Here is a 24,691-nt window from a genome sequence, read left to right on the forward strand (position 1 = left end):
TGTCATGCAACTTTTTAGAGCAGAGGTAAAATATTTACCAAATCTAAATAACCAAGAATGCCTAGCACTAATCTCTCATACTTGCACAACTTCTTCTACTTTATTCATCCCCGTAGAATAAAGTATCTATCTACCAGTTCATCGTCTGCATGCTTGTTCTTGCAAGAGTTGGAGGATGTTAAGAATTGGTCGGGAGCAGTGTTCCCTCTAAGCTGCGCGCGTGCGCAATGGCGCACTGCTCGCACATTCTCAGCGCAAAAGAAAATCTAGCCAGTGCACAAAAATCAGGGCTCAAAATTACTAATTAAGAAGCGACTCAAGTCAAAGTTACAGTGCATGAAGGTAAAAATACACGGGTTTCCCTGACATTGTGTCCTAAATGCCGTATTTTGAAGTCGAGTCGAAGGAGAACGAAGTTGAGTAAAGTTAGTAGAGTTTGTCGGGGAACCGGCTTCTTCGGCTCGGCTCACTTAAAGGGACCGGCTCTTTCGGGTCCTAAACGGCTCTTCGGGTTGTTTTTGCTTCTTTCATCCCTACATGACCAAATATTATGTAAAATTATGCACAAAAGGATTTAAAGGAAGGGGGAATAGAACAAAAAAGACAAAAATACCAAAATGAAAAAGTAGTGAAAAGCTGAGAAAAAAAAACAAAAGGAAGAGAAGAAAGAAGGAAAAATTTAGAAAAAAAGCCAGAAAAAAAGAAAAGAAAGAAATGTAGGAAAAAAGTAAATAGAGAACAAAAAGAAAAAAGTAACAGCTCGGAAAAAATAAACACAATGAGATTTTTTTTAAAAGGAATTAAAAAAAAGTAGAAAAAAGGAAAAATAAGAAAAAGTTTGTGTTGCATTCAAATAATGACAAATGACGTTTGCAATAGTACATGAGTCAATTCATCCAAAAGAGAAAAATAATTTTGCAGCAAAATGTAACGCGATGTCAAGTTTTGGACATGTTTGATACTGACTCAGTTGCCACACTTGGGATTGCCGTTGCTCACTGTTGTTTCAAGCGCTGCTCACCGACTTTGTGTGAACGCTCAGACCCGTAAGGAAAATGACAGGGAACATTGGTTGGCAGCCATTGGGAGGAAACAGTGATAGACAATCTGGACTAGTTTCCCATTTTGAATAAAGGAATGATTTTGGCAACTGTGGAAAAACTTCAGTTATCTTGTGGTAAATGATAGATGACCGATATAGGCCAGAGGGGTTAGAAAATCATTAAACACGGATCAGCAGTCCAAACTTCAAACCCTTTCAAATAAGAGAATTCAAAACGAAATGACAAAAACACAGTTTAACTATTTATTGTAAATAAAAACAAAATATGGTTTCCATTTACTGATGAGACACGACACAATGACACAAGTCTCTGAGTACCTTCATGATAATCAAACTGCCGAACCAATGCATGTTATTTACAGGGTTGGGTAGAGTTACTTTAACTTGATTACTTTCAATTACTTTTGGATTACTCCAATACCAAATATGCTAATCAAAGACAAAAGAAACTAAATAGGAATAAAACGACTCAATTTTGTGCAGGCTTGGGGAGTAACGGAATCCATGGAACGGCAAAAATGATGTTGGCAAGCTGTTTGGATTGATTTTCATTTTGTTTCTGTCGCATTTGATGTTCGTTTTGCCGGAGATCAAAGCCAGGAGAGAAAGCTTACCACGTGTTGTGAGTCATCATTTGATTCTTATTTAGTTTCTTTTGTCTTTTATTAGCATATTTGGTATTGGAGTCATCCAAAAGTAATTGAAAGTAAACCAGTTAAAGTAACTCTACCCAGCCCTGGTCGCATTTTATGTTCGTTTTGCCGGAGATCAAAGCCAGGAGAGAAAGCTTACCACGTGTTGTGAGTCATCATTTTATTCTTATTTAGTTTCTTTTGTCTTTTATTAGCATATTTGCTATTGGAGTCATCCAAAAGTAATTGAAAGTAATTACATTAAAGTAACCCTACCCAACCCTGGTCGCATTTTATGTTAGTTTTGCCGGATATCAAAGAGATCAAAGCCAGGAGAGAAAGCTTACCACGTGTTGTGAGTCATCATTTTATTCATGTTTAGTTTCGTTTGTCTTTTATGAGCATATTTGCTATTGGAGTAATCCAAAAGTCATTGAAAGTAATCAAGTTAAAGTAACCCTACCTAACCCTGGTTATTTACACATTGCAGAGAAAAATAACGTTTTTGACATACTTACAGTATGATATAAAAACAAAGACATTTCAATTCAGGAACAAGATTACAGTCAAATAGGCACACAAAAAGTTGATAAGATTGCTGAAAACTATACCTTCAAAACAAGGACAGACGGGAACAGCTCAAGTTTATCTTGTGCTCCGGACACTTAGACACTCTGCACAAATATATAACACACAAAAGCAAGATAAGGAATTAAAACGAGATACAGTGGAACCTCGGTTTTCAAACGCCTCTCAGTTCGAACAAATCAGTTCTCGACCAAAAATTTTGAGAAATTCTTGCTTCGCTTATCGTTCAAAAAAATCGGAGTTCGAACGCCGGTACGCTAGAGGCGATGCTGAGCGGCGTACGAGTGTAGATTGCCCCCACCCCTCGTGAAGAACTGTTGTCACGGCAACGCGCACTCCTTCTCTGCTTCCGTTTTTCAAAAGCAGTGAAGGGAGTGTTTTAACTCCTAATTATGCCTCGGAAGAAGGTTGGTGCAAGCAGCAAAGTTGCTACAGGTGAAAAAAGAGGAGTAGTGCGTACAACTATTGCATTTAAGAAAGAAATAATAGCAAAATATGAAGAAGGTGTGCGAGTTTCCCTTCTTTCAGGAATACAGCATGGCTTCTGCAGACAACCGCCAAGGTAAGAAATCCTACTCATAATTCTTTTCTTTATCCTTTAACTGCTCACCACTTTTTGTGGAGACCCGGGTGCTAAACGACACGATTTTTTTTTATTTTTACACGTTCATGTTAGCGTAATCTTTCGTACGGAAGATTACGCTAACGCGAACGTACGATTAGCTTCATGTTTACTTTCATGGTAAACATTTAGGGTTTTGGAACGGATTAAAACAATTTTACATTACTTTTAATGGGGAAAAACGACTTCTGTGATCGTAAAAATCGGTTTTTGTACAAAGAAATGGAACGGATTATGGTCGAGAACCGAGGTTCCACTGTATATTTATTGTTTTGGTTGAATTTAGCCTCGAGTGGTTTGCATGAAAGCAAATTCAAATTAGCCTAGCTCAGTTACTATGTCTATTTATTCTCAAGAGCGTGATACTCATCAATGAACAATCAATGAGCCGATACTCAAAAGTACCCGGGGTTCTTTCCTTGTGAACAGATCTTTAGTAACCTTTTTTTTTCTTGTACTTTCTTCATACAGTTTTTAAACTCCATCAAGAGCTGTAGTTCAGCGGTTGTAAAAGATCATGGGCGACACTTTTACACTTTCCGATCAGTTATTCTGAGTTGGATATATTTGAAGACTCAGTGAAAGCACTTATTGAGTCAGCCTGGATTTTTTTTATTACCTATAAAGTAGTCATCTTGATTAAGTCATCTCAAAACGTTATAACTTATTTATATGCGTCTACAACAGATTTTTGAAATTTCTCTAGAAAAGTCAAAAATTAAACATTCTCATGACATATCATAGTAATATTGCTATTCATGATTTCATATTATCAATCAAAAAAGATACTTGTGCATTAGAAAAAACAACAATTTCAAAATTAGAACAATAAAAATAGGCTAAATTAAGAAATATCACTGACTGACGTCAGTAAACAAATGAGTCCATTCAATAGTAGCTGTGATTTCTTCTGTAATGTGAATGTAAACCAAGAATTCGTATCATGCAGAGTGATGACTGCTATTCTCACCAGCACATTTGTGATCCTGAGCTTTGACTTGACAAGAGAAACTTTGACCACAATATGAACAAGAAAACAGTTTCTCATGAGTGTGTCTTTTTAGATCTCTTTTATGGCTGAAATTTTGACCACAAACTGAGCAAGCAAAAGGTTTTTCACCAGTGTGTGTTCTTGTGTGAACTTTTAAGCTTGCGTTCCAGTTAAATCTTTGACCGCAAACCGAGCAGGCAAAAGGTTTTTCACCCGTGTGGGTTCCTGTGTGTACTTTTAAGCTTTGTCTCCAACGGAATTTTTCACCACAAACTGAACAAGCAAAAGGTTTTTCACCAGTGTGAGTTCTTGTGTGTACTTTTAAGCTTCCTTTACAGTTGAATCTCTGACCACATACTGAGCAGGAAAAAGGTTTTTCAACTGTGTGGGTACTTTCATGGATTTTTAAGTGGGATTTGCGGTTGTATTTTTTACCACAAACTGAGCAGGCAAAGGGCTTTTCACCAGAGTGGGTTCTTGTATGTACTTGTAAGCTTTCTTTCCAGTGGAATTCTTCACCACACACTGAGCAAGCAAATGGTTTTTCACCAGTGTGGATTCTTGTGTGGATTTTTAAGGTACCTCTCCGAGGAAATTTTTGACCACAAACGGAGCAAACAAAAGGTTTTTCACCAGTGTGGGTTCTTGTGTGGTCCGTCAAACTTCCTTTTTGGCTGAACTTTTCACCACAAATCGAGCAGGCGAAAGGTTTTTCACCAGTGTGGGTTCTTGTGTGGGTTTTTAAGTGTGATTTCCGACCGAATTTTTGACCACAAACTGAGCAGGCAAAGGGTTTCTCACCAGTGTGGACAATGATATGGCGTTTCAATTGACACTTGAATCGAAATATTTTGCCACACTGCAAACATTTGTGATTTGTGTCATCACCTCTTCGTTTGTCACCATCATAGTGCACAGAGTCGCACGTGTCGGTGTGGGTTCTTGTGTGTTTTTCTAAGTGTGAGCTCAGTGTGAATTCCTGACCGCAAACTAGGCATGCGAAGAGTTTCTCACCAGTATGGATTCTCATGTGGATTTTTAAGTTACCTCTCCAGGTAAAATTTTGACCACAAACAGAACAGGTAAAGGGTTTTATACCAGTGTGGATTCCCATGTGTCTTTTAAGGTAAACTCTGGTTATGAATTTCTGGCCGCAAACCGAGCAGGCGAAAGGTTTTTCACCAGTGTGGTTTCTTGTGTGGTTGTTTAGATTTTCCTTTCGGCTGAATTTTCGACCGCAAACTGAGCAGGCAAACGGTTTTTCACCCGTGTGGGTTCTTGTGTGCCTTTTTAAGTCTGATTTGTGGGTGAAATTTTTACCACAAACCGAGCAGGAAAATGGTTTTTCAGTTCCACACTGCGATCGTTCGTGATTGGTGTTATCACCTCCCGACTGTCTGTCGCCATCGTGTGCAGAGTCGGACGTGTCGTCGTCATCAGTTGCCCCGAAGCTTCTGCTTGGAGACACCTTCTCCTTGTTCTCTTCATGTTGATCTTCGGAGGTTAAACGGGCCCCGGGCACGGAAAACTCTCTCAAATCTTTCTCCTCTTTAACGTCAACAGGCTCAAGATCACCCTCCTGTTCCTGTTTGATGTGATAGAGCTTCAAATTTTCCTTTTTAACGTCAAATGTCCCGAAATATCCCTCCTCTTCCATTTTAACAGGAACAGGCTCCAAATCCTCCTCCTCCATGTTTGAAAACTCATCTTCCTCCTTTTTGACGTCAGGCAATTTTGTCTCCTGTTGCCAATGAAGAAGATTCTCTTCCATGACGTCTGCAGGACACAAGACATACATGGATTATCTCTTTGTTTTCCTTATCCTCACCGTAAACTGTGGACCTGGAGTGCCACGTCCAATTTCGTTGTCACAATATATCCCATGTTGTAACAATGACAATAAAGGAATATTCTATTCTATTCCATTGTGTCATAACAGTTTGGGATTTTTATGCTTTGAGGTTTCTTGACGATTGAAGATTTTTTAATTTTTCAAAAGCTTTCAAACAGAAATGGAAGATTGTTTCAAATGATCCCCAAGATCATTCCATAAATACACTCCAACTTAACAGCAGGGGTGTTCAAGTTTAAACCACAGGTGTCAAACAGGTGGCCCGCAGGCCAGATCAAGCCCGCTAAGGGATTGAATCCGGCCCGCGAGACAAGACTCAGAGAAGCGCAAGAGAAAAACAAGCTGCAGGTTGAAATATGTCAACTTGGTGTTGCCAAAGCCAGGTGCCTCGAACAAAGACACTGCACTTGTATTTATTTCTCTCTCTCTTTTCCACCCCTTTTCTTCCACTCTGTCTCTATCTCTTTCACTCTCCGTGTCTCTCTTTTGCTCTTCCTTTGTTGCTCTTTGTCTCTTTCTCTCTCTGTGTCTTTTAACCTCTTTTGCTCTAACTTCCTTTTTCTCTTTTCTCTTTCTCTCTTCATACCCTTCGCGCTTTCTTTTCTCTTTTCTCTCCTTCTGTCTTTCTATTTCTCTTTGGATTTCTTTCTTACTCTCCCTTTCTTTTCCCCCCTCTCTCACGACTTTTTATCTTTTGTTTCTCACGCCCTCTCTCTCTCTTTTTCTTTCTTTGTCCCGCCCTCTCTCCTTTTCCCTCCCTCTTTCTATTATTTCTTTATCTCTCTTGTTCGTTCTCTTTAATCTACTAGTAGTATGTTTGTTATTTTGGCTGAACATAGCCTTAACTTGGTTGCATGAAAGCAGGTTCAGTTAAGCTGGGCTCAATGACCACAGTGATTTATTTTCTACAGCAAAAATTTATTTGGCCTCATTTCTCTCATTCAAGTCTGTATTACATGTGTACTCTGGAGCAATGTTCCCTGTAATTTTCCTTACGGGTCTGAGCGTTCACACAAAGTCGGTGAGCAACGCTTGAAACAAAAGTGAGCAACGGCAATCCCAAGTGTGGCAACTAAGTCATTATCAAACATGTCCTAAACTTGTCTTCGAGTTACATTTTGCTGAGTTTCCGGCAATGCAAAATGATTTTTCTCTTTTGAATGAATTGACTCATGTACTATTGCAAAGGTTGTACGGCCTACAAACGTCGTTTGTTTTTACAACAATTCTTTCACAAGATATCCATTTCTTTTTATTTCCTGACATATTTTGTCGCATAATATCAACATTTTTGGGGGCTTATTTAGTCGGTTGTAAGATACAGAACTCTATTTAATCACATTTTTAGTGGAAGTACAATGTTGGCAACAAGATTTACTTGATATAATGGGAAATCATTTGAATGCAACACAACCTTTTTTTCTTTTTTCTGTGTTTTTTATCCTTTTTTTAAAATTCCTTTTAATTGTGTTTATTTTTTCCTAGCTGTTACTTTTTTTTTTTTTTCTGAATTTTTCCTTTAATTTTCTCTTCCTTTTGTTTCTTTTTTTCTCAGTTTTACACTACTTTTTCATTTTGGTATTTTTTTCCTTTTTGTTCTATTCCCCCTTCCTTTAAGTCATTTTGTGCAAAATTTTACATATTTGGTCATATAGGGATGTAAGAAGCAAAAACAACCTGAAGAGCCGTTTGGGACTCGAAAGAGTCGGTTCCTTTTAGTGAGCCGAGCCGAAGAAGGCCCTTCTCGAAAAACTGACTTTACTCAACTTTGTTCGACTTCCAAATACCGCATTTAGAACTCAACGTCAGGGGAACCCTTGTATTTTTACCTTCATGCACTGTAACTTTGACTTAATGAGCTTCTTAATTGGCAATTTCGAGCCCTGATTTTTGTGAGCTGGCTAGATTTTCTTGTGCGCGGAAAACCCTGGGGAGTGCGCAATTGCGCGCACACGCAGCTTAGAGGGAACATTGCCGAAGCCATCTTTATACCATCTCCTTAAAAGTCTACACCTTTTTCAAAATAATGTATTTAGGAAACAGAATTACTATAACAAATTATGAAATGAAAAAATCGACTTATCATAGAGTATATAGATGATACCCCCTAGAAAAGACCCTCGTGCTAATCCGTAATTAAGTGCTCCAAACATCAAAAACGTTGCAGTAATAGGTGCGTTTTGTTTACTCTTGTTAAATCTAAAAACAGGTAAAATATTGTGGTTTATATCTAGCTTAATCTGCATTTTATGTCCATTACGTCCTATTAAATGATTTACTGTTGTTTGTACCACGGACAGAGACGGCCTACATCTGTACACTAGATGTCGCCCTTCAACCGCTATTTTTTTTTTGTTTTTAATGGCCGGAACGGAAAATTCATGCTATGTACATTTACGGAACAAAAACATTGGGACACATTTCAAAAATAACCTGTTACAGAATAAAACATCGTATCACCACATTTCTGTCAATACTTTGACGAAATGAATATGCCTCATTTTAGGTTTCGTGTTTTTGTGGATTCAAAGAAAATTAACTCTTAAGCCTTTTCAGTCTAACAAAAATGTGAAAAATATATTGATATAACTACAATATCACTAATAAGATATTGTTTTAGTACCACCGAAATCCCCAGTGTCCTTATGCATACCGCTCCCGCAAAAAAACATCAATTGCCTCAAGCCTGGCATTAGCTCAGAGGTAGAGTGCTCGTCTTGGGATAAAGAGGTCGAAGGTTCAATTCCCGGCTCCTTTGTGTTATATGCAGGGATCAGAATGGAGATTTTCATTTTCAGCTGAAATAGCCAGGGGCCGCAGGCCCCGGCCAGGTCCAGGGTGGAGCCCGGTGGGGAGCTCAGCGGGGCGAAGCCCCCCTGAAGCCAACAGCATTTATCTTATTTGCTATGTGAAAATTGCACTAGAATGAATTAAATCCAACAAAACAGAAACCATGTATTTTTTTCAGTTTTAAGATGTTTAAAACAATTGGGGGATTACAATGTTACAACCATCACCATTGTTGTTGTGTTTTGATGATGAAGATGGACCTTGTATTTAGCTACTAATCAACAATATATATGAAAATATATACATTAATAACCATTCATCATTAATTTGAAAATAGAATGCACAAACTGAACATGCTTAAAGAAAATACATGTCAGTCTGTGACAGTCTTCTCCAGCCATGACCACTTCAATTTATTCTTGATTCCTTTATCAATCTCGGAGACAAAAGCCTCGTCTTCTTTTCTTAGTATTTTCATATTTACTTTTTCAAACACTCGTTTCACCGTTTGAAAAGACCGGAAGGAGCGCCATGTTTGAGAAAGCCAATGCTCTGAACAAAAGCTCCGCTGATTGGTTATCAGCGAACCTATCGACCAATGGTAGGAGTCGATCTATTTGTTGTGTGTTATAGATCTAATGCGCTGCGCTTCTTTTTGCCGATTTTTCTCGCGATCTCTAACTGCTAAATTGGGGTGATGAAACAGTCACGCATCATACCTCACCCCCCCAAAATATTTTCTCATCGAATTTAGACGATGTACGGGAATGACCTTTGGGGTTCAAAAACAGCGGAAATCCGCGGATCCGCGGAAAATTCTGATCCCTGTATATGTCGAAGTTCCTTGGGCAAGACACTGAATCCCTAAGTTTACAATGTATTCACATTAAATAAACAATTACATGCTAAACAACTCTACTATTAAGTGCCAAGCCAAAAGGGAAGAGCTTGAGATCCACCATGGAGAATCTTTTCAGTTTTGTAGAGGAGAATCTACAATTTTCTTCTTCATCCACTGAATTTTGAGTGTATAATACTCTTCTTGAAGCCTTAGGACTGCTTCCTGTCTCTTTAACACCGACATTTCCAAATCAGACTTTTCTTGTGAAGTGCTGTCATGTGCTGCATGTGAGCAGGGAAAATAAGAATGAGAATGGTAGATTAGCAGGTAGGCTTATTGGGGGGCTAACTCCCTATTGGTGTGCGAGTGTGTGTGTGAATGGGTAAGTGTGAAAAACATTGTAGGGTAGGTCTATATTGAGGGTAAGGGTAGGTCTATATTGAATTAAAAAGCGTTATAGAAATGCAGACCATTTACCATTTGTTCCAAACGAGAAATCCAACCACAGTTTCTGAGTGAATGACGAAGGCAGAAACAGTAAACGTAAGATCACAATCAACGTGTTCAATACAAAAATACACAATGCTCGATTCATTTTTCTAGTTTTCATAGAAAATGGGTTTATTAATCGCTGGCGTAGTCAACGACGGAAGATTTTTAGGATTTTGGGCATAAATTTAGGGCAGCAGGTGGCGCAGTGGTTAGCGCGTGTTCGGCACGGTTCCGAGGTCATGAGATCCTTCAACTTTTTAAGGGCACCTCATACGACACACTCCAACTTGGAACTCTGTGGAGTTTGCATGTTCTCCGCTGTGCTTGGGTGGGTTTCCTCCGGGCACTCCGGCTTCCTCCCACATTCCAAAAACATGCATGTTAGGTGAATTGGCCTGTCCAAATCGTCCCTAGGTGTGAATGAGCGAGTGAGTTTCTGTCTCTGTGCGCCCTGCGACTGTCTGGCAACCAGTTCACGGTGTCACCTTCCCACTGCTCAAAAAAAGCTGGGATGGGCTCCAGCACCCCTGCGACCCTACTGAGGATAAGCGGTGCAGATAATGGATGGATGGCTTAAATTTACGAACATGATAATAGGGAATGTTCCTAACCTTTAGAACATCAAATACAGGTATTTAAACAAAAAACTTAATAAGAAATATCCACGAAAGGTGCACATATTTTAACTTACCAATTGATTTGGTTAAAATGCAGTTAATTCATCTTAATTGTACGCATGCGCGTATATTTAAATTCGTCTCGACGAAACGAAATAAAGCTTCCACCCGAAGCAGCTTTATGACGAATATTAAATAGAGATCGGTCAAAAATCGTAACATGGAATTGAGAATTGAAGAGCACAAAATAGAAAAATAAAAATGTAGAAAAACAAGTGACCGACCTGCTCTGTTCAACACGAATCGTAGCTCCTTGCTAATGCTAACTTGGCTTAGCCCTCGATCTTTTTGTTCGATCTCTACTCGCGCATCCTGAAGGTCTTCTTTTAAATATCCTTCCCTTCTCTCGCACATTTTATCCACATTTTAGGCTCACCATTTACTATTGACAGAGTTAAATGGAGCTTTTTCACACGTCTGGAGCGAATTGCTACGTGTACCGAAACAAACTTGGAGTTAGCCGGAAGAAGAAAGAAAGTGGGCGGAGCTCTAACCAAAGAAGTTCCGGGTTACACCAGTGCTCTTCAAAGCTGATACATTTTAATTTTATCATTCAAAATATTTGTTTGGTATATTTTATTTTATATATTTTTTAGTGTATTGATTTTTGCTACGGTTTATTCATATCAATTTTAGAAAAGAGTACAGTACATAACATGATAACCGCAAAGGTTTAGGGAGTGCGCTATCTAGCGGAGACATTAGTTATAGCATACCTGTCAACCTCCTCCGCTCCATGCCCTTACAAAATGTTGTATTTTCCCTTACAAAATATAAAATAATCTTACACCATATTTTTTTTCAAACGTGTTTATTTGTGTATTTTAACATGTTGTGTTGTACTTGTGTTTCGTTATATCATATATATTGTTAATTAACATTTTGTTGTGAGAAACTGAGTTGCTCGACATGAATGAGGTTTATTATTAAAAAAAGTTAAAAAATGAAGTAGCTTGGTCGTTCACTGTAGAAAGAAAAATACATCTAAATATTTTTAAGTAGAATAATACATTTTCTTATTCAAATTATTAATTCATTTTCTGGATTAAATTATTGTTGGTAATATACTGATTAAAGGGATAACCACAAACCTGTCTTTTTTTCATTTTCTCCTTTTATACTTCCTTTTTTCTTAACTTCTTTATACAACATAATCATTCATAATATAATGCATCAAAGCAAGAGCCATTGGAGAGCCGGCTCTCTTTAATGAGTTGAGCCGAAAAAGCCGCTTCTCTAAAAAGAGACAGACTTCCTTTCACTACACAACTACCACATGAAATCCGAAGCGGCAGACGCATGCACACAGTAGCATCCAACCGCTCGCTTCGTTTGCAACGAAAAAAACAATAATGAGATAGAGGCTACCGCGGCGAACTCGTTTGACTTGATTGATTTGCCGTTTCGTGATAGTCTGTGTATACCGGATGGTACCCATCATTGACAAATTTGCGTACAGATTTTCTTGTAAGAGAGGCAGCAGGGCAGTGCAGTCAACAAGTTTATTTTGTGTGTCTTTACCTTCAATACTTTACACAAATGGTCAATTAAAAACAATAGAATCAATCAAATAAACATGAAGTCCTGACATGACAGAAGCCCTGGATGACTGCTGAGATACACAAACAACTAAAAGTACAGAACCTTGTCTTTAAATCTGGTGACAAGGAGGCGCTGAGATCAGCGAGGGCTAACCTGAACCGTGCTATCAGACTAGCAAAGCGAACGTACAGTCAAAAAATCCAGGAACGTTTCGTCAACAAAACCAACACCAGGGATATGTGGAAAGGCATTCAGGCCATTACCAAATACAAGCCAACCACCGCCCCAGTGCAGGACACTAGCATGGACTTTCTGAATGACCTCAACAAATTCTTTGGAAGGTTCGAGGCACAAAACGGCACCCCTGTAGCGAAAGCGGTTCCAAATTAGGACGAAAGAGCACTCCACCTGGACTCATCTGACGTGAGGAAGACCCTGAGAAGGGTCAACACAAGGAAGGCTCCAGGCCCGGACAACATTCCGGGGCGGGTACTTAGGGAGTGCGCCGATCAGCTGGCTTGCGTACTAACAGACATTTTCAACACCTCGCTAGACCAAGCCAAAGTACCATCATGCTTCAAATTTGCCAACATCATCCCAGTGCCAAAGAAACCCCAGATCTTATCATTCAACGATTACCGGCCCGTTGCACTGACTCCTATCATAATGAAGTGCTTTGAGAGACTGGTTAAAGAGCACATCACCTCCAGTCTCCCCTCCTCATTCGACCCCTTTCAGTTTGCCTACCGGACAAATCGCTCCACTAGGGATGCCATCTCCTCTGCGCTTCACCTGAGCCTGACACATCTAGAGGAGAAGAATACCCATGTGCGGATGCTGTTCCTGGACTTCAGTTCAGCATTCAACACCATCATCCCACAACATCTGGTAGACAAAATGAGACTCCTGGGTTTCAACACCCCCCTGCGGAACTGGCTGCTGGACTTCCTCTGTGACAGACCCCAATCTGTGCGGATAGGTCAGAACAGTTCAGATGTCATCTACCTCAGCACGGGCTCCCCCCAAGGCTGCGTCCTAAGCCCCTTGCTGTTCACCTTGATGACACACGACTGCGTCCCTAGGTCCGCCACAAACCACATCGTGAAGTATGCTGACGACACAACGGTGGTGGGCCTCATCAGGGATGACAACGACCTGGCCTACAGAGAGGAAGTGGAGCAGTTGGTGGGCTGGTGCAGGGACAACAGCCTGGTCCTGAATGTTGACAAAACTAAAGAGATCATTGTCGACTTTAGGACAAACCAGCCCAACCATGCCCCACTTTGCATCAACAACAAGGCTGTGGAGGTTGTCAGCAGTATCAAGTTCCTAGGGGTGCACATTACAAACAAACTCACCTGGTCCATGAACACTGCATCACTGGTTAAGAGGGCACAGCAGCGCCTGTACTTCCTGCGGAGGATGAGGAGAGCCCACCTGCCCCCACCCTCCCTCATCACATTCTACAGGGGCACCATAGAGAGTATCCTGACCAGCTGTATCTCTGTGTGGTGTGGAGGCTGCAGCGCTACCGACTGGGGTAGTGTGAGGAGGGTAACGAGGACAGCAGAGAAAATAATCGGGACTACACTTCCCTCCATTCAGGACATTGGCCAGAAGCGCTGCCTATCCCATTCTAAGAACATTACCGGGGACCCCTCTCACCCCCATCATGGACTGTTCACTCTGCTAGCCTCTGGGAAGAGGTACTGCAGTGTGCGGTGCAGGACCACCAGGCTCCGCAATAGTCTAGTCCCCCTGGCCATTAGACTGTTAAATGGTCAATCTAACATATAGTTAACCTAAATCTAAACGGCTGCTAATCTGACTTTTTGCACTACTGGCAGTTTTTTTATAGCTTGCCACTCCTTGCACATTTGCTCTCTGCACTATTGTACTTACAGCGTTATCGTTACAGTGTTAATGTTCCTGTATACCTGACTTGTTAACCTGACTGTCCATCTTGCACATCTGGTTAGCTACTCTTCTTGCACTATCGGCACTATGGTAAAATACTATACGTAGCCATAATACAATACAACTTTATTTATATCTGTACATTCAAGGAAACTGTGGGGGTCAGATGCATCGACATTTCGTTCTGTATACACGTGTACTAGAATGACAATAAAGTAGATCTGAATCTGAATCTGAATCTGAATTTTGATTTTTAGTCACATATTCACAGAACAAACATGTTTACATGTGATACGAGATAATGAGATCACCATAAAAGTCATGATTTGATTACAGGTATCAAAATATACATTGTACAGTAGATTCCAGGGTTGGGTAGGGTTACTTTAACTTGATTAATTTCAATGACTTTTGGATTACTCCAATACCAAATACGCTAATAAAAGACAAAATAAACTAAATATGAATAAAATGATGACTCACAACACGTGGTAAGCTTTATCTCCTGGCTTTGATCTCTTTGATCTCCGGCAAAACGAACATAAAATGCGACTGAAACAAAATGAAAATAAATCCAAACAGCTTGCCAACATCATTTTTGCTGTTCCATGTATTCCGTTATTCCCAAGCCTGCACAAAATTGATTCATTTTGAAAGTAATCCAGTTAAAGTAACCCTACCCAAACCTGGTAGATTCATTCAATCACATTTTTAAAAAAAACCTCTACGGGGTTATTGCACGACACCGAGTTAAAGGATTAAGCCCGGATTTAATTATTATTTCGTTTGAATTAGTATTTTCTGTCATATTTAATGAAGTTTCAATGAACCGGTGTGTAAAAGTACCTGGCGTTGTCCTTTCCTTGGATGAATGAATGACAACTTTTATTTCGAACATTAAATAAAAACAGGACAAAAACAATGAGTCAACAACAAAATAATGTCACATAACATGTTCGAAAAGGGGTAGTCAGAAGCAGATGCTTATTTTTCCTACCCCTTTATCTTCCCTATTGAATACATTTTACAAATCCTCCTTTCCTCTCATGTCTAATATAACAAAATCTCATGCATATACCGTATTTTTCGCACTATAAGGCGCACCTAAAAGTCTTAATTTTTTTCAAAAGCTGACCATGCGCCTTATAATCCAGTGCGCCTTATATAAGATTCAATATTAAATCGCAAGGTCTCGCAACTTACGCAACAGCCGCCGACTCGATTTTCCCCCGAACGTGGAGTAGTCCGCGGTGTATGCTGGGATTTATATACCGGCGTTTCATTGGCTAACCAATGTGTCAATCATCATTTAAATCGATCGCTATTGGCTGAAGTTATTCGGAGCCTCGGATAGGCTAGAGGGCCGAAACAAACCCTGCAATTGGCCGAAAAAGATTACTGTGAATAGCAAGCTTGCTAAAGTACGCCATAAAGAAACATGTCTCATTAGTCTAGATTTGTAAATATTTTACTCTCCTGGACTTACTTCACTCACGGTTGTAAGAAGACCATGGTTGCGTACCATTATTGAACGTGAGAACTTAGGTGAGCTATGCGGCTTTATATTTTCACGGTATCTTGTTTTAGAACGATCTTGATGTTGCTGTGATGAGTTGAGTGAATTCAACTCAAGTGTTTATTGTCATATGCACAGTAAAGTTGCGAGCGAAAAAGAAAATAGAAACTAAGGAATGGTTGGCATTTCTTGAATCCCAAGACATTAACCTTCCGAATGATATTTGAAACGATGCATTTGAGTGACATCGTACGGACGCCGCATCCGCACGTGTCTAAGACACGTATTTGCTTCTTTGCAAGTTTTGGGAATGTTAAGGGGGTAATAAGTTGGACTGAATCATCTGACTGTTTTGTCGACGTTCCCATTGTAGCGCCTTATAATCCGGTGCGCCTTATATATGTCAAAAATAGGACCAAAAACTATTTTTTGGGGGTGCACCCTATATCCCGGTGCGCCCTATAGTGCGGAAAATACAGTACTTATTACATAGGTCAGATATCAATAATTACAATAATCAGATTTTATACACTAATCTTCTCATTACCCATCCCTCAACGTCATAATCCGCCTAGTTACCAAATGTCACTGCGGCACCAATGATAATAACAACAATAAAAATAAACATAATATTTGTAAGAAGAGTTCTGATATAATAATAGCAACAATAACAACACGTTAAGTATAGTTTTAAACGCAGTATTTCCAATCTCCCTCATATCCCATTTTCTTCATCCCTGTATTTCGCCAGTAATGCTTTTTAATTATTGTAAATTATTCCAAAGCTTGACTCCACACACAGACACACACATACTTTTCCTGGTGGTTCTCACCTTTGGGATTATGAATTTACGACAGCCCCTCAAGTTATAATTTCCCTCTTTCCGAGTGAATCATTTTTTTGTATGTTTTCTGGCACTATGTTTTTGTTGACCTTACAACCGTAACAGTTGTGAAGTGAAACGTTTTATGAAATCATCCTTATTAATAATGCTTGTGTAACCTTTTTATTTTTCTACTTTCTTTCAAACATCCGATGAGTGATTCTGAGATGGATCCGAGGGTCCATTTGAGGATTCAGTGAACATAGATTTGATCCCCACTACATACAGCTGGCTTGACATAGCCGCGCCTATTCGTCTCGACTCTGAAAACATACAACCCAGTAACCCAGACTACTCTCGCTGAGCTTATTCAGTTAGCCTGGTTTTCTTCAGATTCAGATTGACTTTATTGTCATTCGTGTACACGTGTGTACAGAATGAAATGTCGATACATCTGACCCGCACTGTTTCTTTGAACGTCAGCCGGGATAGATAAGATTAACCGTGTCTTCGTCAGAATTTTAGCGCAGCAGTTCGTCATCTCGCGGTTCGATGCCACTTCCAGTTGTTAAATGGTCCAGTTAATGTCCAGAGAGCGAACGTTGGAGAATGGATGGGAGAGGCGTTTAGCCTTTAGCCTGGCTGTTAGCCCGGCCCGACAACCTCGCTTCCTCGTCCGGCGGTCACGCCGCTGCCGTGCCACTCTGCTTCGCTGCTTTGTAGGCCGCTGGGTCTTGTTGACATAGCAGTCCGTGGCTAATAAACACTCCCGAGTGTTCGTAGCACCGAGCGCTTGATGTCTGGATGATCGCATATCCAGCAAAATCGTATCTTAATCTGCAGTTCGAGTCGAAGACTGGGTCTTATGGCCGACGTGTAAAAAACTGTAACGAGCCGATGTAGCCGCAGCGGAACAGGGGCGCCGCCATATTGACATATTCTTTATTCCAATTTGCGTGCAATAACCCTAGAGGCCATTTTGATCAACTCAAAACTGTATAACATATTTACACGAGTCAACAAGGGATATTTCAAATGAATCAAAAAGTCAAAAATCGAACATACTGAGGCGATACAATGGAAAATACCGTAAATTCCGGACTATAAGCCGCTACGTTTTTTTCCCAAACTTTCAACCCTGCGACTTATTCAGTGATGCGGCCAATTTATGTCATTTTTGTAACGGCCGCCGGCAGCGCTCGAGTACAAAAGGTAAAATTTCGACTGCAACTTCTTAGCTTGTGCACAAATTAAACTAGTGTGGACATAACCTCATCATGCAAATTGCTAAAAGAAAGGCTCATGACGCAACTTTCAAGCTAAACGCAATCGAGCAGTCCGATAAACAAGGAAACAGAGCTACTGCACGTAAACTTTACTTTGCGAGCGTGCTGCTAGCGTGTTTTTGACTAAAGGAGCGTGAGACGACATCTATATGACAAAGTCTCATTCCCACACTGAAGGAAGACGACTTTGATGACCTCAATTATAAGGAGGAAGATGAGGACGGTTTACCGTGGTTTCTACATGTACGGTATGATTATTTTACAGACCCGTTAACTGTGTTGCGAGCATGTTGCTACTAGCATTTTGCTACCCTTCACAGGCACGGTTTGGGATGAAAGTTATAATATTATTATTAAAGCTTTGAAAACTCTCTCGGTGTACCGTCTTTCTTTGTTAATATGTGTAACCATGTATAATATGTATTTGCAACTGTATATTTTTGTAATGTATTTATTTTAGAAAATTATTCTGATATGTTTTGTACGAGAAAATGAGAAAGAAGGGGCGGGGCAAACGCGGGCTGACGGGAAGTGGAGTAAAGGTGAGATGTGTTTGTGGACGCGGCCAACAATGGTGGATTTATATTTTTCCCACCTTTGCCTTAGGAAATATACACTTTTTTCCTTGGATTACTTTCAATGGACACCCGGACTCTGCAGGTCTGCATTAAATCTCAAGTACCGGTATCATTTTCTGTTCATTTTGCCGGCTGTTTTTTGTGGACTGTATCGGGGATGGGTTAATTTCGTGTTTGTATTGCGTTTTTTCAATGTGGGCGCATGCGGCTTATACAGGTGCGGCTTGTGTATGTACAAAATCGGTTTTCCTCCCGAAATGTGGTGGGTGCGGCTTATAATCAGGTGCGCTCTATAGTCCGGAATTTACGGCATATGAAATAAAATGATGGATAACACTCATCAATCAAAAAAAGATACAAGCTGCATTTTCAAAACTACAACCACTAAAAAATACGCTTTTAGGGACATCACTGACATTAAGAGTACACAAAAGAGATCATCCAGTGTTTTATAATGGAACTGTGAGCTTACATCAAACAGTGATGAATGCTATTCTCACCAGCACACTTTTGATCCTGAGCTTTGACTTGACTAGAGAATCTTTGACAGCAAACTGAACAAGGAAACAGTTAATCGTCAGTTTCGGTTCTTGTTGGATATTTTATTTTCTCTTAAAGCTGAATTTTTTACCAGAAACGGAGCAGGCGAAATGTTTGTCACCACTGTGTGTTCTTGTGTGTATTTACAATCTTGGATTTTGGTTGAATTCTTAACCACAAACTAAGCAAATAAGAGGTTTTGCTTAAAAAAAATGCTTGTGTGGATTTTCAAGTTTGATTTCACACTGAATTTAAGACCAAAAATTGAGCAGGCAAAAGGTTTTTCACCAGTGTGGATGATTAAGGTACCTTTCTGGGTTCATTTTTGGCTGCAAACACAAACAAAATGTTTTCCTTCGGTATAGATTCTTCAGTGATTTTTAATGCAAAATTTCAAGGTTAATACTTGACCACAGACTGAGTCGGAAAAATGGTTTTTTACTAAAGTGGGTTCTTGTGTGGCTTTTCAGATTTCCTTTTTGGCTAAATTTTTCACCACAAACTGAACAGGTGAAAGGTTTTTCACCTGTATGCGTTCTATTGTGAGTTTTTAAGTATGATTTACGACCAAATTTCTCTCCACAAACTGAACAGGAAAAGGGTTTCTCACCAGTGTGGGTTCTGCTGTGGCTATTTAAGGAATCTCTCTGGGCAAATTTTTTACCGCAAACTGAGCAGGAATACGGTTTTTCGCCAGTGTGAGTTCTTGTGTGCCTTTTTAAATGCTCATTTCGACCGAATTTTTGACCACAAACCGAGCAAGCAAATGGTTTCCCACCAGTGTGGACATTGACATGGCTTTTTAGATGATCCTTGCGCCTAAACGTTTTCCCACACTGGGAACATTCGTGATATGTGTCATCACCTTCCGACTGTCTGTCGCCATCATTGTGTGCAGAGTCGGAGGTGTCGTCCTCATCTATTGTCCCGAAGCTTCTGCTCGGAGACACCTTCTCCTTGCTGTCTTTATGTTGCTCTTCATAGATTAAAGAAGCCCCAGTCACGGGAAACTCTGTTAAATCTTTCTCTTCTTTAATGTCAACACGCTGGACATCGTTCCCCTCCTCTTTTTTAATGTCAATAGGCTCAAAGTCCCTTTTCTCCTTTTTAATGTGATCAGGCTCCAAATCCTCCTCCGCCTCCTCCTTTTTAATGACAACTGTCTCAAAAAACTCGTCTTCCTCCTTTTTGACGCCAGGCAACTTTGTCTCCTGTTGCCAATGAGGAATATTCTCTTCACTGATGTCTGCAGGACACAAGACACACATAAATGAGTATAATCTCTATTCAAACACAAAAAATATATTTTTCTAAAGCAAAAGCATCGCTAAAGAAATCCTTTCAGCATACAGAGACCACTCGCTATTTTGCGCTTCGGTTATTGCTAGTTTACTACTTCGCAAATTTTCAAATGAATTGATTTTGTCTATGTTGCCATTAATATCATTGTATCGTGCATTGTGTTCAGCGGGGAGAGATTAGGTAAAGTGCTCTGTTGGGTGGGTGTGACCGTGTGCATGGCCGTGATAGGCTGATGTGACTGTGTACACCACTCTGATAGGCTGGTGTAAGTAGAGTCAAACAGCGGGCGGGCAATGCCTCTGTAAACAAACCAGGGCAAGCGCTTTTAGCGGCTTGTTACATTGAAAAGATATTCATCAAATAAATTGGACTCTAAGGAAAGTCAGAGGAGTCAAAGAAATGCCAGCAGGTGCTATGTGGATTGTTCGCATCCATGAATTGACTAAAGAGGCATCAGAAGGGAAAGCAAAAGCCTTAATACAGGTCAGGCGTACTGCTAACAGCTAGGCTAGCAACCCTGCCAAGCTGCAGCTGCGTATCCTGTATCTTTCCAATACCAGATCCATTAACCATGAAACGAATGACATGGAGCTACAAAGTGAGAAACCTCTACAATTGGAAACATGGCGTAATTTGAGAACACCCGATGCTGGCGTGCAGTTAGCCGGCAGCTCTCTAAATAGCTTTCTGATTCTAAAAGGAGAATTCCTTCAATCACATTTTACTTTTGTATGATGTTAATAAAACCATCCATTCAACTTCAAGTATGTGTTGTGTGTGATTGTTTGTAGATGTATGATTGTTATTTTGTTACGGTTGTATACTATTGAGTCGGAAATGACGTCATTTCAATAAGTTTAACCCTCTGGGGGCTTTTATGAAGGTGCGACACTACGTGGATTTTCGGGGGGGTTGTGGTGTTGTGGATTAACTGCAAGTCAGCTAGATGGAAAACATCTGGATGTTATGAAACAATGTTGATACAGGAAATACCCTAACCACTGAGCCAAGTCGGGGCGGGAAAAACACTGTGGTATTTCCTGTATCAACATGGTTACATGACATCCAGATGTTTTCAATCAGGCCGACTTGCAGTTAATCCACAACGATGGTCCACAAAAACCCAGGGATTTTGGTTTCGGCTCCAAAAAAATGTCATGAATAATTATCAAGACCAAAAAAAAGTTTCACAGATATATGGTCATTTATTTTTCCCCTAAAAGCCTTTTTTTTCATGTCAATCCTAAAATGTTATCATGTTAACTACGTTGTTAATTATGACGATAAAGACAATTCCGTGAAAACTCTCTCAATGTCAATTTTTACATGAAAAGGCATTAACGGAATAAACCCGAGTATAGGTTTACAAGAAATAATAATTGTACGGTAGCCGGCATTGAGAGGGGTTTTTTTTTTATTTATTGTCTTCTTGATTTAGTTTTGCTGGCTTATTTCATCCTGGGAATTGTTTCAAGAGCAAGAGCAAATTAGATATCTTAGATAGATTGGATAGATTAGATAATCTATCTAGATAGAGAGATAGATAGAGATATAAAGATGGAGATAGATAGAATCATATTCGGAAACATTTTGCTGAACTTGTCCGTTTCCCGCCAGGCATGTTTTTTGTATGTTCTTGTCGATTGGCACGAAAAAATAAGAAAAAAAAAAAACATTCAAGGAGTGCTCCATCTGGTGGATTCATGCGCTAATACACTTTCACTCTTTCCTAGCTTAACCCGTTTGTCTGTCAGCTCTGGAGCAGCTCAAAAGCTGACTGAAGAAATCCAATGACATAAAAATTTAATTTTGCTTTCAATGGATTACTATAATATTTGATCTGAATGTTTTAAAAATATACCAGTATTTGAAATAGAAATGATACTGCATAGGGAAGCCCAAGAGTGCTAGAATTCAATTCATTAAACAAATAATAGAAACAAACTATCAATGAGTTCAGCCTCAAAAAAATGTTTTTATACTTCAAAACGATCTTTTACACAATGTTTTTTTTTGTATTTCCAAATTCTGTTTCCCCGAAACCTGACCGTTTTGCCGAATTGCATTTTGTAAAAAGACTCTTGCTTTCCTGCCCTGGAGGTGGCAAAATCTACAATTCACAGTACCACTGTCATCAGAAGTCCATATTTACAAGTTTATTTACACCCCCCCCCCTTTGGCATTTGGTTTGTTTATATTTTCTTGCAATTTGGCATTGAAAAAAAAAAAACATTTAGGGAATGCGCCATCTAGTGGAAATACACTTCCACTCTTTGTTAGCTTAGCATAGTGTAGCCCATCTGTTAGTTATCTCCAGGGCTGCACGAAAGTTGACTGAGTATATCTTATGACACAAAAATTACTTTTGTGGTTAGCACATCGGCAGCACAGTTCTGAGGTCACGAGATCGAATCCTCCGGTGTGGAATTTGCATGTTCTCCCATGCTTGTGTTGGTTTCTTCGAGGCACCCCAAAAACATGCACGTCAGGTTTATTGGCCGGTCTAAATTGTCCATGGGTGTGAATTAGCAAGTGTGTTGTCTGTCCCTGTGTGCCCTGCGACTCGCTGGCAACCAGTTAAGGGTGTCCCCTGCCCACTGATAGCTGGGATGGGCTCCAGCACCGCCGCGACCCTACTGAGGATAAGCAGTGTAGATAAAGGATGGATGTATCACTATAATATTCCAACCGTACGTTTAATAAGTCTACAGGCATTTGAACAAGTAACGACGCTATATAGTAATGGCAAGTATTGTGTCCCCATTTTGAGATTATTCCGCACGAAAGTGCATACGGGGAGAACGAATGGCGACCAAAACACTCTTAGCGTTAGATTTTTTTTCGAAACTGCAAAGTTAATTCCTATTTTGTCCGCATGAGGGCGTGAATTAGATTCACCCTTCGAATCAGCGTCATTATATACGTGGAATATAAATCGAACATCTGCCATGCAATGGACATGAAAAGCAGAAAATAAGAATGCATAAAATGTTGTGAAATTAAAAGTGACCGACCTGCTCTGTTCAAAACAACTCGTAGCTCCTTGCTAATGCTAACTTGCTTTAGCAGTCGATGATGTAGCTCGTTCTCTTCTTGCACCTCCTGGGGTTCCTTTTTCAAATTTCCTTTCCCTTTCGAACACATTTTATCCACCTTTAAAGCTCACCGCTAACTCTTTAACAGAGTTAAATGCAGTTAAACTGAGTTAAATTGCGCAAACGTCAGGAACGGAACGCTACGGGCCCACAAACAAAATGGCAGCAGTAATATGTCATTCTCGTCTTCTTCTCGGTTGCATCCATCTCTTGGGTGCAATACTGCCCCCTAGCCTCACGTCCTCGCCACCGTTCCCTTTACGTCATCAGTAGCATATTTTTTTTAACATGGTGAGTTCTATTTTTCCATACAAAAATTGCATACAGTGGAACCTCGGTTCTCGACCATAATCCGTTCCAGAACCCTGTTCAAAAACCGATTTGTTCGATCACCGAAATCATTATTCCCATTAAAAATAATGTACCGTATTTTCCGCACTATAAGGCGCACCTAAAAGCCTTCATTTTTTTCAAAAGCTGACCATGCGCCTTATAATACAGTGCGCCTTATTTATGGAAAAAAATTAATTCGCAAAGTCTTGCAACTAACTTGCAGCCGCCGACTAGCTTTCCCCCCGAACGCCAAGTAGTCCGTGGTGTATGCTGGGATTTATTTACCGGAGTTTCATTGGCTAACCAATGTTTCAATCATCATTTGAATGGATCACTATTGGCTAAAGTTATTTGGAGGTCAAGGGGCGGATCCTTTTTATCATTTACAGGCTGGCATTGGCTTAAACGGCAAAACAAAGCCTGCAATTGGCCGAAAAAGATGAATGCGTATAGCACGTGGCTGACGGCAAACAGAAAGCATTTTTTTACTATTTTGTATTTGTAAATATTTTATTCTCCTGGATTTACTAAACTCACGGATATAAGAGGACCATGGCTGCTCATTATTATGAACACAACGACTTCGGTGAGCTACTCTGGCTATATATATTATCCCTGTATCTTGTTTCAGACTGAACTCGATGTTTCTGTGATAAGCGGTGCAGATAATGGATGTAATGGAGTGTCTTTTTTTAAATTAAACTCAATTCCAAGAGTTTATTTGTCATATATACAGTAAAGTTGCGAGCGAAAAAGAAAATAGAAGCTAAGGAATGGTTGGTATTTCTTGAATCCCAAGACTAACCTTCCGAATGATGGAACGATGCATTTGAGTGACATCGTACGGACACCGCATCCGCACGTGTCTACGACACGTATTTGCGTCTTTGCAAGCTTTGGGAATGTTAAGGGGGTAATCAGTTGGACTGAACTATCTGACTGTTTTGTCCACGTTACCATTGTAGCGCCTTATAATCTGGTGCGTCTTATGTATGTCAAAAATAGGACCAAAAACCATTTTTCCGGGGTGCGCCCTATAACCCGGTGCGCCTTATAGTGCGGAAAATACGGTAAATTGTTTTAATCCGTTCCAACACCCTGAATGTTTACCTTGAATGTTTAACGGAAACATAAAGCTAACCCAGGCTCATCGTACTTTCGCGTTATCGTAATCTTCAGTACGAAAGAGTACACTAACATGAATGTGTAA

At 40.0% G+C, this 24,691-nt stretch overlaps 2 protein-coding genes across 3 annotated transcripts; both read right to left on the reverse strand.

The window, feature by feature from the left end:
- Positions 1 to 2,148: 2,148 nt before the first annotated feature.
- Positions 2,149 to 10,995, reverse strand: LOC148376890 (uncharacterized). 2 transcript variants are annotated; one of them, XM_088351258.1, is made up of 3 exons: positions 10,773 to 10,995; positions 5,283 to 5,672; positions 2,149 to 2,369 (listed from the first exon to the last, which is right to left on the reverse strand). In XM_088351258.1, exons 1-3 carry the CDS (start codon positions 10,900 to 10,902, stop codon positions 2,341 to 2,343), a joined length of 549 nt encoding a protein of 182 aa, XP_088207384.1. In that variant the 5' UTR covers positions 10,903 to 10,995; the 3' UTR covers positions 2,149 to 2,340. The 2 variants fall into 2 exon arrangements, with proteins under 2 accessions (XP_088207384.1, XP_088207375.1); XM_088351249.1 differs by having other exon boundaries at positions 2,149 to 5,672.
- Positions 10,996 to 17,979: 6,984 nt separating this feature from the next.
- On the reverse strand, positions 17,980 to 23,320 carry LOC148376891 (uncharacterized). The gene is made up of 2 exons (XM_088352244.1): positions 23,068 to 23,320; positions 17,980 to 19,997 (listed from the first exon to the last, which is right to left on the reverse strand). Exons 1-2 carry the CDS (start codon positions 23,195 to 23,197, stop codon positions 19,132 to 19,134), a joined length of 996 nt encoding a protein of 331 aa, XP_088208370.1. The 5' UTR covers positions 23,198 to 23,320; the 3' UTR covers positions 17,980 to 19,131.
- Positions 23,321 to 24,691: the final 1,371 nt, after the last annotated feature.

This window comes from Urocampus carinirostris, chromosome 1, assembly GCF_059441175.1.
Source record: "Urocampus carinirostris isolate Australia breed hairy pipefish chromosome 1, RoL_Ucar_1.0, whole genome shotgun sequence".
Classification (NCBI taxonomy): domain Eukaryota; kingdom Metazoa; phylum Chordata; class Actinopteri; order Syngnathiformes; family Syngnathidae; genus Urocampus; species Urocampus carinirostris.